This window comes from Oncorhynchus kisutch, linkage group LG12 (assembly GCF_002021735.2).
Source record: "Oncorhynchus kisutch isolate 150728-3 linkage group LG12, Okis_V2, whole genome shotgun sequence".
Lineage (NCBI taxonomy): Eukaryota > Metazoa > Chordata > Actinopteri > Salmoniformes > Salmonidae > Oncorhynchus > Oncorhynchus kisutch.
In genome coordinates this window covers 16928344-16945250 of record NC_034185.2, presented here as the reverse complement: position 1 = coordinate 16945250, position 16907 = coordinate 16928344, and the positions used below count along the sequence as shown (strand labels likewise).

The 16907-nt window shown below is 42.8% G+C and overlaps 1 protein-coding gene across 2 annotated transcripts in view; it reads left to right on the top strand.

Moving 5' to 3' along the window:
* The first annotated feature begins 1057 nt into the window (after nucleotides 1-1057).
* The window catches only part of LOC109900608 (connector enhancer of kinase suppressor of ras 3), a 40210-nt gene continuing 24360 nt past the window's right edge, over nucleotides 1058-16907 (top strand). Inside the window, exons 1-2 of one of the 2 annotated variants that reach the window (XM_031836997.1) lie at nucleotides 1058-1319; nucleotides 15932-16095. In XM_031836997.1, coding sequence (XP_031692857.1) covers nucleotides 1268-1319; nucleotides 15932-16095 — 216 coding nt within the window. In that variant the 5' untranslated portion in view covers nucleotides 1058-1267. The remainder of the gene's footprint in view (nucleotides 1320-15931; nucleotides 16096-16907) is intronic. The other variant, XM_031836996.1, reaches the window with a different exon arrangement.

Here is a 16907-nt window from a genome sequence, read left to right as displayed (position 1 = left end):
GGGTTGATCAATTCAAAGTCTATTCCAGGTTGGTTCAAGGTAACTCCATTGAAATGACATGGAAACAACATTGATTCAACCCAAGTGTGCCCAGTGGGTAGTAGGCTAGTCTACATACAGTAGCAGAAGACAACCAACCTCCTGTTGTCAGAAGAGGGCAGTCTTTCCTTAAATAAAACGTTTACTTCTCAAGATGTTTTACAGGTTGTGGATTGTATTGCCAGACAAATTAATGATACAATGTTTCTAGATATAGTGGCAAAGCCTGTCATTTATCCAGTCCCCCCAAAAATGATTATGAACTTATTGATTAAATTAAACATGACACCCACCAACAATAAATTGTGTTGTTGTTCATTTACACCCTTGTCATCTAAAAATTAATCTCATAACCCATGTTACCCAAAATCCCCATAAAACCCTTTAAAGTCCTGTCCCCTCATGTCTTGTGTGATATCACTGCCCCCACATCAATGTTGCCTGCACTCTTCCCATGGGAAACTTTTGGGACCTAAAAAAGTCACATCAGGCAACACCCAACACATGAATAGATGGTTTAAGACTTAGAAAATATGAGAAGACTAATTACAGACCACTCGATCAAACTTTTGTGTGAGAATCTGTCCTGAGAATGTATGAGATACATTTCTAACACGTCACATGTTGTTCATAATAGTAGGTTAGGTTAGGTTAGGTTAGGTTAGGTTAGGTTAGGATAGGTTAGGTTAGGATAGGTTAGGTTAGGATAGGTTAGGTTAGGATAGGTTAGGATAGGTTAGGTTAGGATAGGTTAGGTTAGGTTAGGTTAGGTTAGGTTAGGTTAGGTTAGGATAGGTTAGGTTAGGTTAGGTTAGGTTAGGATAGGTTAGGTTAGTGTACTGTATTATTGTCATAGAAACCTGTTGATTAGTACATTCATGAAGTTTCACAATAAACTTCGCTATTTGCCTGCAATAGACTCTAGTAGAATTGATATATGTAACGGTTTTAGTAGAATAGGGTTGATGACCTGATCTGTAATCGGATACTCCCGCCCCTTCTCAGGTTTGCCCCGCTCCACTGTAAACTTGTTGTTTCCCCACATGGGATCGGTCTGTCATCCTGGCTGTATGGGGAGAGACGTGCGTGATAGGACTATGTTCATGTCATTTCGTCGTAGTTACATGTCTATTATGCCTACTATGTGGAATTACTGATTTTTCATCTAAGCTAACCTAAAAGACAAAGAAAAAAAGCCGGTTCAATTTCAGAGAGCACCATTTCAAAGATGGATCCCATAACAAAGTGGACTTCTAAACAAGTTGTAGATTGGATAAGAGGTGAGTTGATAAACCTTCCTAATTCTAACATACACTGTTAACATTACATTAGCCTAATGGGTAATATATTTTTTGAATAGCCTATGTTTGTTTCACTTTAGCTATATAATTCGTTGTTCGGCTATTGCATAGTTAATTGCCTGTTAATTAATTAATTGTCAAACTTTCTGCTTTAATTATGTTGTTTTTTTCTCTCGGGATTGTTGGGAAGGGCCGTAAGTAAGCGTATCAATGTTAGGCTACACCTGTTGTTGACGAAGAATGTTACAAATACAATTTGATTTGATTTTCATTGGTTTAAGTAACCAACAACGTTCAATTCAAAATTGCCCCGTATTGAGAATGTTGAGTGAGAATGAGTGAATTGTGTCAAATGTGCAACTTTTGTTGCTATTTGTAAATCGGTATCTATTAGAAGCAGCCTAGGTGTCGTTAGGTTAGGTTACTTGGTAACATTGTGTTTTATTGCTTGTTTTGGGCAGCTATTAAGTCTCATCTTTAAAGCCATTTTAAAATTACATTTGATGATGAAAGGAAATTGTGTGCCAACGGGGAGAAGGGTTTATGTTTACCTTAACGTACATGTGCTCACTATGTGCTTTTGACAACCAAAGCTCGACGGTCACCTTTTATGAACTCACTGGTAGGCTACCTTAAAAGGGTCAATCTGCAGTTTCTACATCAATTTTTTTTAAACTTGGAAATTAATTATATCCATTGATTCTTGAAGAATATAACCCATGAATGCATAATGAGCTTAGTTCAACCCCATCAGAACCCAACATATAAGCTTGTTTTACTCCAATGGTTGTAAACATTGTAAATCTAAACAAACACTGTATAGCCGCAAAACATGCCTAAAACTATCATTTTGATATCATGGATGTCCAGTAGACATAATTGCAAATGATTAAATCCTTCCAATAGAAATTTAAAAAAAAATAGTTACGAATTGAACTTTAATTAAATGAGTTGACTCTTCACATGGGATGATTTCACTGAACAACAAAAGAAAGGGAATATTGAAGGACTGCCAAGAACCTTGCCCTCATCCAGGGCAAGGTGGAGAGACACGGTAGTGATGACACCATACAGTAGGCCTTGTTGAGCTCTGCACCAAACAGGATGCTCATCCCAACATACTTGGGGTCCAACATGCACGCTGCAGCGTGTATGGGTTTCAGGCAGAAGTCTTCAGCTTTTTGATGTATTTCATAACTGCAGTTTCCTCTGCTTGGAACAACAGTGAAGTGGGCAGGGCAGTACGGATTTCTTCTCTTACATCTGCAAGCAGAGTCTGAACATCAGACAGGATGGCATTGTCTCCCTCAATCCGTGCAATGGCTACTGCTATAGGTTTCAGGAGTTTCAGGCTGCTTTCCACTCTCTTCCAAAATACATCATCCAGGAGGATCCTCTTGATGGGGCTGTCCATATCAGCAGACTGGGATATGGCCATTTCTTGGAGAGACTCCTTCCCCTCCAGGCGACAGTCAAACATGATGACAACACCACCCTAACGGATGTCGCTGGGCAGCTTCAGTGTGGTGCTCTTATTCTTCTCACTGTGCTCAGTGAGGTAGATTGCTGCTATAACTTGATGACCCTTCACCTACCTAACCATTTCCTTGGCTCTCTTGTAGAGTGTATCCATTGTTTTCAGTGCCATGATGTCCTTGAGGAGCAGATTCAATGCATGAGGGTAGGACTCCTCCACTTTAGACCAAGCAGCCTTCATGTTCACAGCATTGTCTGTCACCAGTGCAAATATCTTCTGTGACCCAAGGTCATTGATGACTGCCTTCAACTCATCTGTAATGTAGAGACCGGTGTGTCTGTTGTCCCTTGTGTCTGTGCTCTTGTAGAATACTGGTTGAGGGGTGGAGATGATGTAGTTAATTATTCCTTGCCCACGAACATTCGACCTCCCATCAGAGATGATTGCAATACAGTATGCTTTCTCTATGATTTGCTTGACATTCACTTGAACTCTGTTGAACTCTGCATCCAGGAAATTAGTAGATAAAGCATGTTTGGTTGGAGGGGTGTATGCTGGGTGAAGAACATTCAGAAATCTTTTCCAACACACATTGGGCATCAGAGGTGAACCAGTTGCATACACAGCTTGAGCAAGACATTCATCAGCATTTCTCTTACTACGTTCCTCCATTAGGTCAAAATAACTTCTGATTCCAGGAGGACCATGAGCTGTTGCTATCGATAAGGTGTCTGATTCATCATTTTCACCTCAAATAGAAGTAGAGAAACTTTTGTCAGAGGTGGCTTGTTGTGAGTGCTGAGGGAACTTTATGCACTTGGCCAGATGATTCTGCATCTTTGTTGCATTCTTCACATATGCTTTGGCACAGTATTTGCAAATGTACATAGCTTTTCCTTCTACATTAGCTGCAGTGAAATGTCTCCACACATCAGATAGTGCCGTGGCATTTTCCTGTAAAGATTAGAAAACAATGAATAAAATAAATAAAAATACAATTCCATGTACAGATAAATAGTTAAGCAGTTTAATTAAACAACTGCTTTGTAAGATAAATGTTTTCAAATGTAACATGTATCTAAACAGGTGAATTAACACTCCTCAGTTATCAGGCTCAAGCAAGCTAAAACCCACATGGTAGCAAAAACTAACTAGCAGAAATTCTTAACAAGTTAACAATGATTTAAACACACTTTACTGTAGGCTACTATTTACTAGTTAACAAAAAGTAATTGTATGTCTTATAAAATATATTCACCCCACCCAGTATTATAATCAAAACTTACCAGAAAGCATGTAGTCCTTGGCCCAGACAGTGTAGTGGTGTGGGCTCAATAGCATCTCATTAGTGTGCAAGATCTTGAGAATCAGCTGTACATGAGATGGAAGAGTGCATGTGATGGAAGAATGCATTGTGCATGCAGAGGGTTGCAATTCCATTGAATTGGGGATAGTTTAACTAAAATATGCCACAAGACCTATAATTGCTTTATGTGTATCCCACAAAAAAGGTTCACTGTTACAAGCTATCTTTTTTGATTAATTTAAGCGAATTTCCCTAAATTCCCAGGCTACACTTCCCATGGAAAATTTCTGGGCAAATTCCGGAAATTTACCGAAAGGTTCCTGACCCTTTGCAACCCTAGATGAGACAGCGTCTGTAGAGGATCTGACAGTACATTCCACACAACCCCTGCATGGCCATTGTGTCAGCATTTACGGCATGCGTTCATATTGATGTGTCGTTAAGCTGTGATTGATGACATTATGATACACTTGACCTGTTAGCAGCTCACCCCATTAAGAAGAGTGGAGCATCAGAGCCCCTTGAATTAGCATCTAGTAGATGGCAATGAAGGAAGCTGTCTTTATTCAGATGGTACTGCTGTCTTCCTTTAATTGTCCTAGGAGGGTTGTCCCAGTGAAAGAACCCAAGCCGTCTATCGAGGGCTGATGTGTTGCATGTTATGAATGCCATATGCCGCTTGTTTTTGGGCTGTCAATATTTCAATTAGCTATATCTCAGATCTTTCTTGGCATACCTTCAAATGCGTGTAAATATAGTGACATAATTTTTTGAAGCTGTCTGTCAGGTATTTAGGAAGCATCCTTACTGCTTGCTTCACTGCCTGGCAGAGCAACTTCTCAGGCTCTGACCACAAGGCACGACAGAGGGTAGTGCGTATGGCCCAGTACATCACTTGGGCCAAGCTTCCTGCCATCCAGGACCTTTATACCAGGCGGTATCAGAGGAAGGCCCTAAAAATTGTCAAAGACTCCAGCCACTCTATTCATAGACTGTTCTCTCTGCTACCGCACGGCAAGCGGTACTGGAGCGCCAAGTCTAGGTCCAAAAGGCTATTTAACAGCTTCTACCCCCAAGCCATAAGACTTCTGAACAGCTAATCAAAGAGCTACCCAGACCCCTCTTTTACGCTGCTGCTACTCTCTGTTTATTATCTATACATAGTCACTTTAACTCTACCTACATGTACATATTACCTCAATTACCTCAACTGGTGCCCCCCCACATTGACTCTGTACTCTTGCTATTGTTATTTTACTGCTGCTGTTTAATTATTTGTTACTTTTATTTTATATTTTTTACTTATCTATTTTTTACTTAACAATTATTTTTCTTAAAACTTCTTAAAGCATTGTTGGTTAAGAGCTTGTAAGTAAGCATTTCACTTTAAGGTCTACACCTGCTCATGTGACAATTTATTTTGATTTGATTAGATTTTTTATCATTTTTATAAACATATAAATAACCAGTGTAATAATAGTAATATCAGGGAAATAATTGACAATGAACAGTAAAAAATAGTATGTTTTATATATCCTGCCCCTTATATATGAGATGAACTTTGAAAATGTATAACTCAGATACAGTAGAAGTAAACATTAGTGAGAAACACGCTCAGGCAAGTCTGCATTTTCCCATGCTCTTCTGGCAGGTGCGATTATAGAGGATGATTGTGATTGATTGAAAATCAAGATTCAAGACTATAGATTTAGGTTATGCAACTGCCAATTCTGTTGAGTTATTTACTGAAGAAAAGAAAGGCATACATTAATAACTTTGAACTAATGGTTGTTATCAAGCGGTTATCCTTATTCTATTAGATAAATATAGATTTGCCCTTTTGATATTTTTCATTTGGGCGTGACATAACACACTCACTGTATGTCTTTTGGATAAGGAAGACTATGTCTTTTGGATAAGGAAGACTGTATATCTTTTGGATAAGGAAGACTGTATGTCTTTTGGATAAGGAAGACTGTATGTCTTTTGGATAAGGAAGACTGTATGTCTTTTGGATAAGGAAGACTATGTCTTTTGGATAAGGAAGACTGTATGTCTTTTGGATAAGGAAGACTGTATGTCTTTTGGATAAGGAAGACTGTATGTCTTTTGGATAAGGAAGACTATGTCTTTTGGATAAGGAAGACTGTATGTCTTTTGGATAAGGAAGACTGTATGTCTTTTGGATAAGGAAGACTGTATGTCTTTTGGATAAGGAAGACTGTATGTCTTTTGGATAAGGAAGACTGTATGTCTTTTGGATAAGGAAGACTATGTCTTTTGGATAAGGAAGACTGTATGTCTTTTGGATAAGGAAGACTGTATGTCTTTTGGATAAGGAAGACTGTATGTCTTTTGGATAAGGAAGACTGTATGTCTTTTGGATAAGGAAGACTGTATGTCTTTTGGATAAGGAAGACTATGTCTTTTGGATAAGGAAGACTGTATGTCTTTTGGATAAGGAAGACTGTATGTCTTTTGGATAAGGAAGACTGTATGTCTTTTGGATAAGGAAGACTGTATGAAACTTCTTCCCACAGGACAGGAGCATCCAGTTTATGTGCTTGTTTAGAGGGAGGAGGAGGACTCCAAGTGTGTGTCCCAAAGGGCACTCTATTCCCTATATAGTGCACTACTTTTGACCTTAGCCCCATGGGTCAAAAGTAGCGCACTATAGGGAATAGGGTTCCGGAATAGGGTTCCATTTAGGATGCAACCCAAGTTTCATCTTGGAGACACCTGAGTCTGCGTTATAAGACTCTTCCACCTACTACCACAGTCCACAAATCTGTCATTCTGCCCCTGAACAGGCAGTTAACCCACTGTTCCTAGGCCGTCATTGAAAATAAGAATTTGTTCTTAACTGACTTGCCTAGTTAAATACAGGTCAAATAAATAGGGTGACACGTCACATACACTTACCTACCGGTTGCAGTTATGTGTCACCACTGGTCACTAATGACTACAAGGTCATGTTGTTTAAATTGATTACAGCTTAATGACACCACCAGAACGTCTTCAAAGTAATTGTATTGAATAAAGGAAGATAGTCGGGATAGGCAGCTGCATTTACATGTAACAGATGTACTAAACAACTTATTGGCATGATGCTATACTAATGGTTGGCCACATTATCACTACGCAGTACACACTAATGGTTGACCACATTATCACTACGCAGTACACACTAATGGTTGACCACATTATCACTACGCAGTACACACTAATGGTTGACAGCATTATCACTACGCAGTACACACTAATGGTTGACAGCATTATCACTACACAGTACACACTGATGGTTGACAGCATTATCACTATGCAGTACACACTAATGGTTGACAGCATTATCACTACACAGTACACACTAATGGTTGACAGCATTATCACTACGCAGTACACACTAATGGTTGACAGCATTATCACTACGCAGTACACACTAATGGTTGACCGCATTATCGCTATGCAGTACACACGAATGGTCGACAGCATTATCACTACGCAGTACACACTAATGGGTGACCACATTATCACTACGCAGTACACACTAATGGTGAATCGCATACCGCATCAACAGATCCACAGATGATGCAATCTCAATCTCTATTGCACTCCACACTGCCCTTTCCTACCTGGACAAAAGGAACACCTATGTGAGAATGCTGTTCATTGACTACAGCTCAGCGTTCATCACCATAATGCCCTCAAAGTTCATCACTAAGCTAAGGACTCTGGGACTAAACACCTCCCTCTGCAACTGGATCCTGGACTTCCTGACGGGCCTCCCCATGTGGCAACAACACGTCTGCCACGGTGATCCTCAACACTGGGACCCCTCAGGGGTGTGTACTTAGTCACCTCCTGTACTCCTTGTTTACCCATGACTGTGTGGTCAAACACGACTCCAACACCATCATTAAGTTTGCTGACGGCGGTAGATCAGGTAGGCCTGATCACTGACAACGATGAGACAGCCTATAGGGAGGAGGTCAGAGAACTGGCAGTGTGGTGCCAGGACAACAACCTCTCCCTCAATGTGAGCAAGACAAAGGAGCTAATCGTGGACTACAGGAAAAGGCAGGCCGAACAGGCCCACATTCACATCGACAGGGCTGTAGTAGAGCGGGTGGAGAGTTTCAAGATCCTTGGTGTCCACATCACCAAATAATGGTCCAAACACACCAAGACAGTCGTGACGAGGGCACTACAAAGCCTTTTCCCCCTCAGGAGACTGAAAAGATTTGGCATGGGTCCCCAGATCCTCAAAACTTCTACAGCTGCACTATTGAGAGCTTCCTGACCAGTTGCATCACCGCCTGGTATGGCAACTGCTCGGCATCTGACTGTAAGGCGCTACAGATGGTAGTGCGAACTGCCCAGTACATCACTGGGGCCAAGCTTCCTGCCATCCAGGACAAGCGGTACCGTAGCGCCAAGTCTAGGTCCAAAAGGTCCCTTAACAGCTTCTACCCCCAATCCATAAGACTGTTGAACAATTAATCAAATGGCCACTGGACTATTTACATTGCCCCCCCCCCCCCACCCACCTTGTTTTTACACTGCTGCTACTTGCTGTTTATTATCTATGCATAGTCACTTCACCCCTTCACTTCACCCCTACCTACATTTACAAAATACCTCAACTAACCTGTACCCCCTCACACTGACTTCGTACCGGTACCCCCTGTATATAGCCTCATTATTGTGTTAATTTTTTACTTTATATTTGGTAAATATTTTCTTAACTCTTCTTGAACTGCACTGTTGGTTAAGGGCTTATAAGTAAGCATTTCACGGTAAGGTCTACACTTGTTGTATTCGGCACGTGACAAATAAGGTTTGATTTGATTTGGTTGACCACATTATCACCACGCAGGACACACTAATGCTTGACCACATTATCACCAAGCACTGATGGTTGGCCTGAACTGACTCACTCAGAACCATACATCCTGGTTACGTGTTACCATTAGTTTCTCTGACGTACATAGGAACATAGATAGGAGAGGCTGTTATTCATTTAGTATTATTATTATGACTCAGTTTTATGTCTAATCATTCCTCAAAATAGCAGGGCATGGAAGCTTTCTCTTCAGAGTCTCAAGTGGCATGCTGAAGTGCAATAGGGCTCTGTTCAAAAGTAGTTCAATATATAGGGAATAGGATGCCACTAGGGACACAGTGTCCCCATCCAGTTTATATCAGTCAGAAGAAGGGTTTCCATGGGAACAAACATGCCATTAATTAACCCTGTTACAGTACATAAGGCAACCCTGTAACCTCTTTGCTAGTCCCCAAATGTTGGAGAGATCTGTGAAGAGTAGGCACTGTCTGTCACTGGTTGTTTTGATAGGATAGGCTACTATTACACTAATTCTGGATTTTTCCCAGAACACACACACTCACACACACACTCACACACACACACACACACACACACACACACACACACACACACACACACACACACACACACACACACACACACACACACACACACACACACACACACACACACACACAATTGTTTTGTGTGGTCAAGGAAATACTTTTTCCTCTGTTTTCCTGAGATAGGTTATTTCCTCTCCTTTCTGAATGGGTTGGTGGAGTCTATAAATAGTCTGAATGCTTTAGAACCACTCTCAATTCCTTTCGAATGACGACAACAACCACCTCTGTTCTGTTGTGAAGGATGAAGTCCATTTAAAAAAGTAAATATTCCAGCTGTGCAGGTCCAAACTCCACTCATTTATTGCCTGTCTACCCCAGACGGCACAACACGTGCCTTTGTGTGATGTGATGAACAAGCCAGAGGCAGCGTACACCTCAGTTCAATGTCCAATCTATCAAACCTATTGAATATAGACAGGATGCATGCTGCTAGCTTGTTAACACACATATCACAGTTGGTTGGTTAAATGTTACCACTCACAACACAGTCTAGCGAAACACATCGAAGATGGTTTACTAGGCAAGGAAAGTGAAACACTTGAGGAGGAAAGCAACCAAATTCTGGACGTGTCTGGGTTTTGTTTGTTTTTATGTTTCCGATAAATGATTAACTGGATTTTTCTGTGGAATGTGATTGCAGCCTGAGTCATGCACAAGAGTTTACTGACCTCAACCATTTTCTCAGTAACCCACTTCTCCTTTGCATCAATCTCCATAATCAGATGAGGTCAATATTCATACACTCTTAGAAATAAATGTTCTATCTAGAACCAATAAGGGTTCTTCATAAAGAGAACTATTTGACAAGCCCTTTCTGGTTACAGGTCGATCCCTTTTGGTTCCTATGGGGATAGCCGAAGATCCCTTTTGGTTCCTATGGGGATAGCCGAAGATCCCTTTTGGTTTCTATTTGGATAGCCGAAGATCCCTTTTGGTTCCTATGGGGATAGCCGAAGATCCCTTTTGGTTCCTATGGGGATAGCCGAAGATCCCTTTTGGTTCCTATGGGGATAGCCGAAGATCCCTTTTGGTTCCTATGGGGATAGCCGAAGATCCCTTTTGGTTCCTATGGGGATAGCCGAAGATCCCTTTTGATTCCTATGGGGATAGCCGAAGATCCCTTTTGATTCCTATGGGGATAGCCGGAGATCCCTTTTGGTTCCTATGGGGATAGCCAAAGATCCCTTTTGGTTCCTATGGGGATAGCCGAAGATCCCTTTTGATTCCTATGGGGATAGCCGAAGATCCCTTTTGATTCCTATGGGGATAGCCGAAGATCCCTTTTGGTTCCTATGGGGATAGCCAAAGATCCCTTTTGGTTCCTATGGGGATAGCCGAAGATCCCTTTTGATTCCTATGGGGATAGCCGAAGATCCCTTTTGGTTCCTATGGGGATAGCCGAAGATCCCTTTTGGTTTCTATTTGGATAGCCGAAGATCCCTTTTGGTTCCTTTGAGGATAGCCGAAGATCCCTTTTGGTTCCTATGGGGACAGCTGAAGATCCCTTTTGGTTCCTATGGGGATAGCCAAAGATCCCTTTTGGTTCCTATGGGGATAGCCAAAGATCCCTTTTGATTCCTATGGGGATAGCCGAAGATCCCTTTTGGTTCCTATGGGGATAGCCGAAGATCCCTTTTGGTTCCTATGGGGATAGCCGAAGATCCCTTTTGGTTCCTATGGGGATAGCCGAAGATCCCTTTTGATTCCTATGGGGACAGCCGAAGAGCCCTTTTGATTCCTATGGGGATAGCCGAAGATCCCTTTTGATTCCTATGGGGATAGCCGAAGATCCCTTTTGATTCCTATGGGGATAGCCGAAGATCCCTTTTGATTCCTAATGGGGATAGCCGAAGATCCCTTTTGGTTCCTATGGGGATAGCCAAAGTTCCCTTTGGGTTCCTATGGGGATAGCCGAAGGTCCCTTTTGATTCCTATGGGGATAGCCGAAGATCCCTTTTGATTCCTATGGGGATAGCCGAAGATCCCTTTTGATTCCTATGGGGATAGCCGAAGATCCCTTTTGGTTGCTATGGGGATAGCCGAAGATCCCTTTTGGTTCCTATGGGGATAGCCGAAGATCCCTTTTGGTTCCTATGGGGATAGCCAAAGATCCCTTTTGGTTCCTATGGGGATAGCCGAAGATCCCTTTTGATTCCTATGGGGACAGCCGAAGAGCCCTTTTGATTCCTATGGGGATAGCTGAAGATCCCTTTTGATTCCTATGGGGATAGCCGAAGATCCCTTTTGATTCCTATGGGGATAGCCGAAGATCCCTTTTGATTCCTATGGGGATAGCCGAAGATCCCTTTTGATTCCTCTGGGGATAGCCGAAGATCCCTTTTGGTTCCTATGGGGATAGCCAAAGATCCCTTTTGGTTCCTATGGGGATAGCCGAAGATCCCTTTAGATTCCTATGGGGATAGCCGAAGATCCCTTTTGATTCTTATGGGGATAGCCGAAGATCCCTTTTGATTCCTATGGGGATAGCCAAAGATCACTTTTGGTTCCTATGGGGATAGCCGAAGATCAAATCAAATCAAATCAAATTTATTTATATAGCCCTTCGTACATCAGCAGATATCTCAAAGTGGTGTACAGAAACTCAGCCTAAAACCCCAAACAGCAAGCAATGCAGGTGTAGAAGCACGGTGGCTAGGAAAAACTCCCTAGAAAGGCCAATACCTAGGAAGAAACCTAGAGAGGAACCAGGCTATGTGGGGTGGCCAGTCCTCTTCTGGCTGTGCCGGGTGGAGATTATAACAGAACATGGCCAAGATGTTCAATGTTCATAAATGACCAGCATGGTCGAATAATAATAAGGCAGAACAGTTGAAACTAGAGCAGCAGCACAGTCAGGTGGAAGTTGAAACTGGAGCAGCAGCATGGCCAGGTAGACTGGGGACAGCAAGGAGTCATAATGTCAGGTAGTCCTGGGGCATGGTCCTAGGGCTCAGGTCAGTTGAAACTGGAACAGCAGCATGGCCAGGTGGACTGGGGACAGCAAGGAGTCATCATGTCAGGTAGTCCTGGGGCATGGTCCTAGGGCTCAGGTCCTCCGAGAGAGAGAAAGAAAGAGAGAAGGAGAGAATTAGAGAATGCACACTTAGATTCACACAGGACACCGAATAGGACAGGAGAAGTACTCCAGATATAACAAACTGACCCCAGCCCCCCGACACATAAACTACTGCAGCATAAATACTGGAGGCTGAGAGGCTGGAGGCTGGAGGCTGGAGGCTGAGATCCCTTTTGGTTCCTATGGGGATAGCCAAAGATCCCTTTTGTTGTAAGAGTTTAGGAACTACATGGTTCATCCTTTAATGGGGTTATTTCCATCATCATAAACCGTTCAAGACTACTTTATAACACTGTTTTTGTGAACATGCATAGAGAAGAGATAAAACATGATCATTGATTTTACTGGTCAACGGGGGAATTCAGAGTTCTAATTTATCAAGTTCTCATAGTTACCTAAAGGGCTGTCTCAAGTTGGAGCCATTTGTATAATCTTGGGCTATTGTCAACTGTCAATAGAGCAGTGAAAACAATTAAGATGCTTCTGTCTGTTAAAGAGGTTGGTCAGTGTAAAAGCAATAGAGTCGTACAGTGCTACTGCCTTTTGTACACAAACGGCTAGTCCACTGTCAGTTCATTGGTTGTGAGGCCAGAGGGCCAGAGCTGTGAATACTTCATGGGAAGAAGGGTAGTAAAGAGAGAAAGGGTTGCACCATTCCCTCATTTGTAACAAAACCATGAGAAATTACCCCCCCCCCCCCCCCTACTCTGCTATATGCCTGTTAGCCACAGAATTTGGGAGTAGGTCGGGCATGATCTGTGTCCAGACTAGAAGACTTTTCATTTGGCTGACTATTTTTTGGCGTGTTTTCACATGTGAAATGTACAGTGTGTTAAGAGGCTTTCACACTGAGCAGATGTGTTAAGAGGCTTTCACACTGAGCAGATGTGTTGAGGGGCTTTCACACTGAGCAGATGTGTTGAGGGGCTTTCACACTGAGCAGATGTGTTGAGGGGCTTTCACACTGAGCGGTTGTGTTAAGGGGCTTTCACACTGAGCGGATGTGTTGAGGGGCTTTCACACTGAGCGGATGTGTTGAGGGGCTTTCACACTGAGCGGTTGTGTTAAGGGGCTTTCACACTGAGCAGATGTGTTGAGGGGCTTTCACACTGAGCAGATGTGTTGAGGGGCTTTCACACTGAGCGGTTGTGTTAAGGGGCTTTCACACTGAGCGGATGTGTTGAGGGGCTTTCACACTGAGCGGTTGTGTTAAGGGGCTTTCACACTGAGCAGATGTGTTGAGGGGCTTTCACACTGAGCAGATGTGTTGAGGGGCTTTCACACTGAGCAGATGTGTTGAGGGGCTTTCACACTGAGCGGTTGTGTTAAGGGGCTTTCACACTGAGCAGATGTGTTGAGGGGCTTTCACACTGAGCAGATGTGTTGAGGGGCTTTCACACTGAGCGGATGTGTTGATGATCTAAGAGCTGCTGCTACATGTATCCATTGAGAGAAGATGTTGCGGTGGTGGTTGTACACATTATGTGAAAGCATGATAAACAAACTATACAATTGTACGCTGCAGGATTATTTTCATGCTGTAGCAAACGGGCTAAAATTAAGATCCTAATGTACGTCTGTATCGACATCCAACTGCACCAGTTGTTTGGTGTCTTTTTGAAGGTACAGTATACTGTTACTGATAGCAACATACTTTCCCTGGTCACAGATCTCTCAATGTAAATATTTAATGTGTGTGGGGACTGTTAAGTCATTAACGCTCAGCTGGAATAGTCAACAAGTCTTTCTTTTTGAATAGCATTCCTAAAGCAGGAAGACAGAGATGTTTTGACATACAGTATTTCAACATTGTAATCCACACAAAGCAAGAGTTTAGTTGGGCTTTGAGGTTTGTCCCAACATTGGACTGAGCCAAACCCCAAGAAGGTTGAGGTTAAATCTAGTTGAAGAATGATACAAATGTTTTATGACTGTAAATTAATCTGAGAATCTTGCATTACTTTTGATGGGCTCTGGCCGTTTGGGATTCACCTGTTGTGTGTCATCATTAACAGGTGGTGGGCTGTGTAGCGTGACTTTGGCTGGCCATCTCTTGCTGTTGAGAGAGATTATTGCCCTCCTCAGGTGTCTGAAACGTGATCCTGCATGCTAGTTACCTTATCCCTTCATCACATCCGTATAGACAACACATAAAGCCTTGTCAGCTGACCCATGCATTACTTTCCGCCCACCTACATCTCCACCCAATGGCACAGGGCTAATTTCTTTCCCCAACCATTTAGAATGAGCATTTCATCTAATATTTAGCACTTCTATCCTCGTGAAAGGTCAAAACACTTATAAACATTACTTTGGTTGTGTAAAGATTAACCAGAGTGCTTTAGTGTTAGCTTGTGCTAACACAAAGGCTTGTGCTAACACAAAGGTAGCAGAAGGCAACACATTAGAGGCTAGTTAAGAGGCGTCTGCTCCGTAAACTCTGGAGATCTGTCCCAAATGGCACCCTATTCCCTATGCCCCCTGGTCAAAAGTAGTGCACTATGGCACCCTATTCCCTATGTCCCCTGGTCAAAAGTAGTGCACTATGGCACCATATTCCCTATGTCCCCTTAAGAAATATGGTGCCATTTGGGACACAGTTTCAAAGTGAGTCATCTGTGGCATAGCGCGGCATTCCAGGCCAAACGGAGCAATGGTTGTCTGGGATTTTAATGGTCCCATGTGGTGGCAGTTGCTTTTTAATTCACTATTTACAAACATGTCCATTTTGGGGACCAGTTGTTAATGTCGTTTGGGTCAGAATGTTTGAACATCAGATGAGATGCTGTATGTGATGGTCGTAACCGCTGCTGCTATGTGTACGGTGTGGAATTCTGGCTGGTTAGATGTGTGGTCACTAGTGGTCATAGATCAGTTTGATTCTGGGTGGCTAGATGTGTGGTCTCTTGTGGTCAGAGATCAGTTTGATTCTGGTTATTGCTGGACAGTGCGATCCTGAGAAATGCCTGAGTGATGGACTGGTAAACAGCTTGTATTGACTCACTACCAGTGTTTTCTTCAACACTTGTGTGGTATCATAACAGGTCTTGGACTCTGAAAGAAGCTCTTTGTCTTACATCTGTCTCTCTCTCTCCCCCTATACCTCTCTCTTTATCCCTCTCTCTCTCTACCTCTCTCTTTATCCCTCTCTACCTCTCTCTCCCTCTTTCTTTCTCTCTCTCTCTCTCTCTCTCTCTCTCTCTCTCTCTCTCTCTCTCTCTCTCTCTCTCTCTACCTCCTCCCCCTCTCTCTTTCTATCTCTCATTATCTATCTTTCCCAGGCCTGAACGACAGCCTACAGCAGTATGTCCCGTACTTTGAGCGTGAGAAGATTGACGGGGAGCAGCTGTTGAAGATCTCCCACCAGGACCTGCTAGAACTGGGTGTGACCAGGATTGGACACCAGGAACTGGTGCTGGAGGCAGTCGACCTGCTCTGTGCTCTGGTTAGTAGTCTAGTAATCACCACTCACCTTCCTTCATATCCTATCAGAGCATAAGGTTTGGTCACACTTTATTTGAATAGTCCCTTAGGTGTATATATGATCTACAGATGTCAGACTATCAACCAACGTCATGTCCAATCATCCATTCAAATATCGTATAACTATAGTTTGATCATGGTTTGATCGCATGTCAACTTCCCGTTCCCATGTCCCAAATGGCAATGTCATTTTAGGTCACCCTGGAAGTGGGAATTAGACCAAAGGGCCACATTCCAGTATGATAACATTCATCCTGGTGAAGTGATAGTGTGTGGGGCTAGATGTGTAGTAGGCCTACCGAGGCTGGGTGGTGCTTCTGGTACTAGCTTTCCTTCTGATAACTTTAGTTAAGCTGTTAACACTCAGTGCATTATGCCAGTGCCTTGGTATCAAGTGGCTTTGACATTTTTATCTTAGGGGGTATCTTGAACTACCATCTTGTTTTTGGAGGGTTCTCGGCAGCGTAGCCTAGTGGTTAGAGCATTGGACTAGTAACCGGAAGGTTGCGAGTTCAAACCCCCGAGCTGACAAGGTACAAATCTGTCGTTCTGCCCCTGAACAGGCAGTTAACCCACTGTTCCCAGGCCGTCATTGAAAATAAGAATGTGTTCTTAACTGACTTGCCTGGTTAAATAAAGGTCAAATTAAAATTTAAAATAAACAGTAAAAAATAGTAAACATCAAGAGCTTGTTGTGCCTTCGGGGGAGCGATTGTTATTTAGCCCAGAGCGAGCCCAACTTGAGCGTGTCCAAACGGGCCATGGATGGGAGAG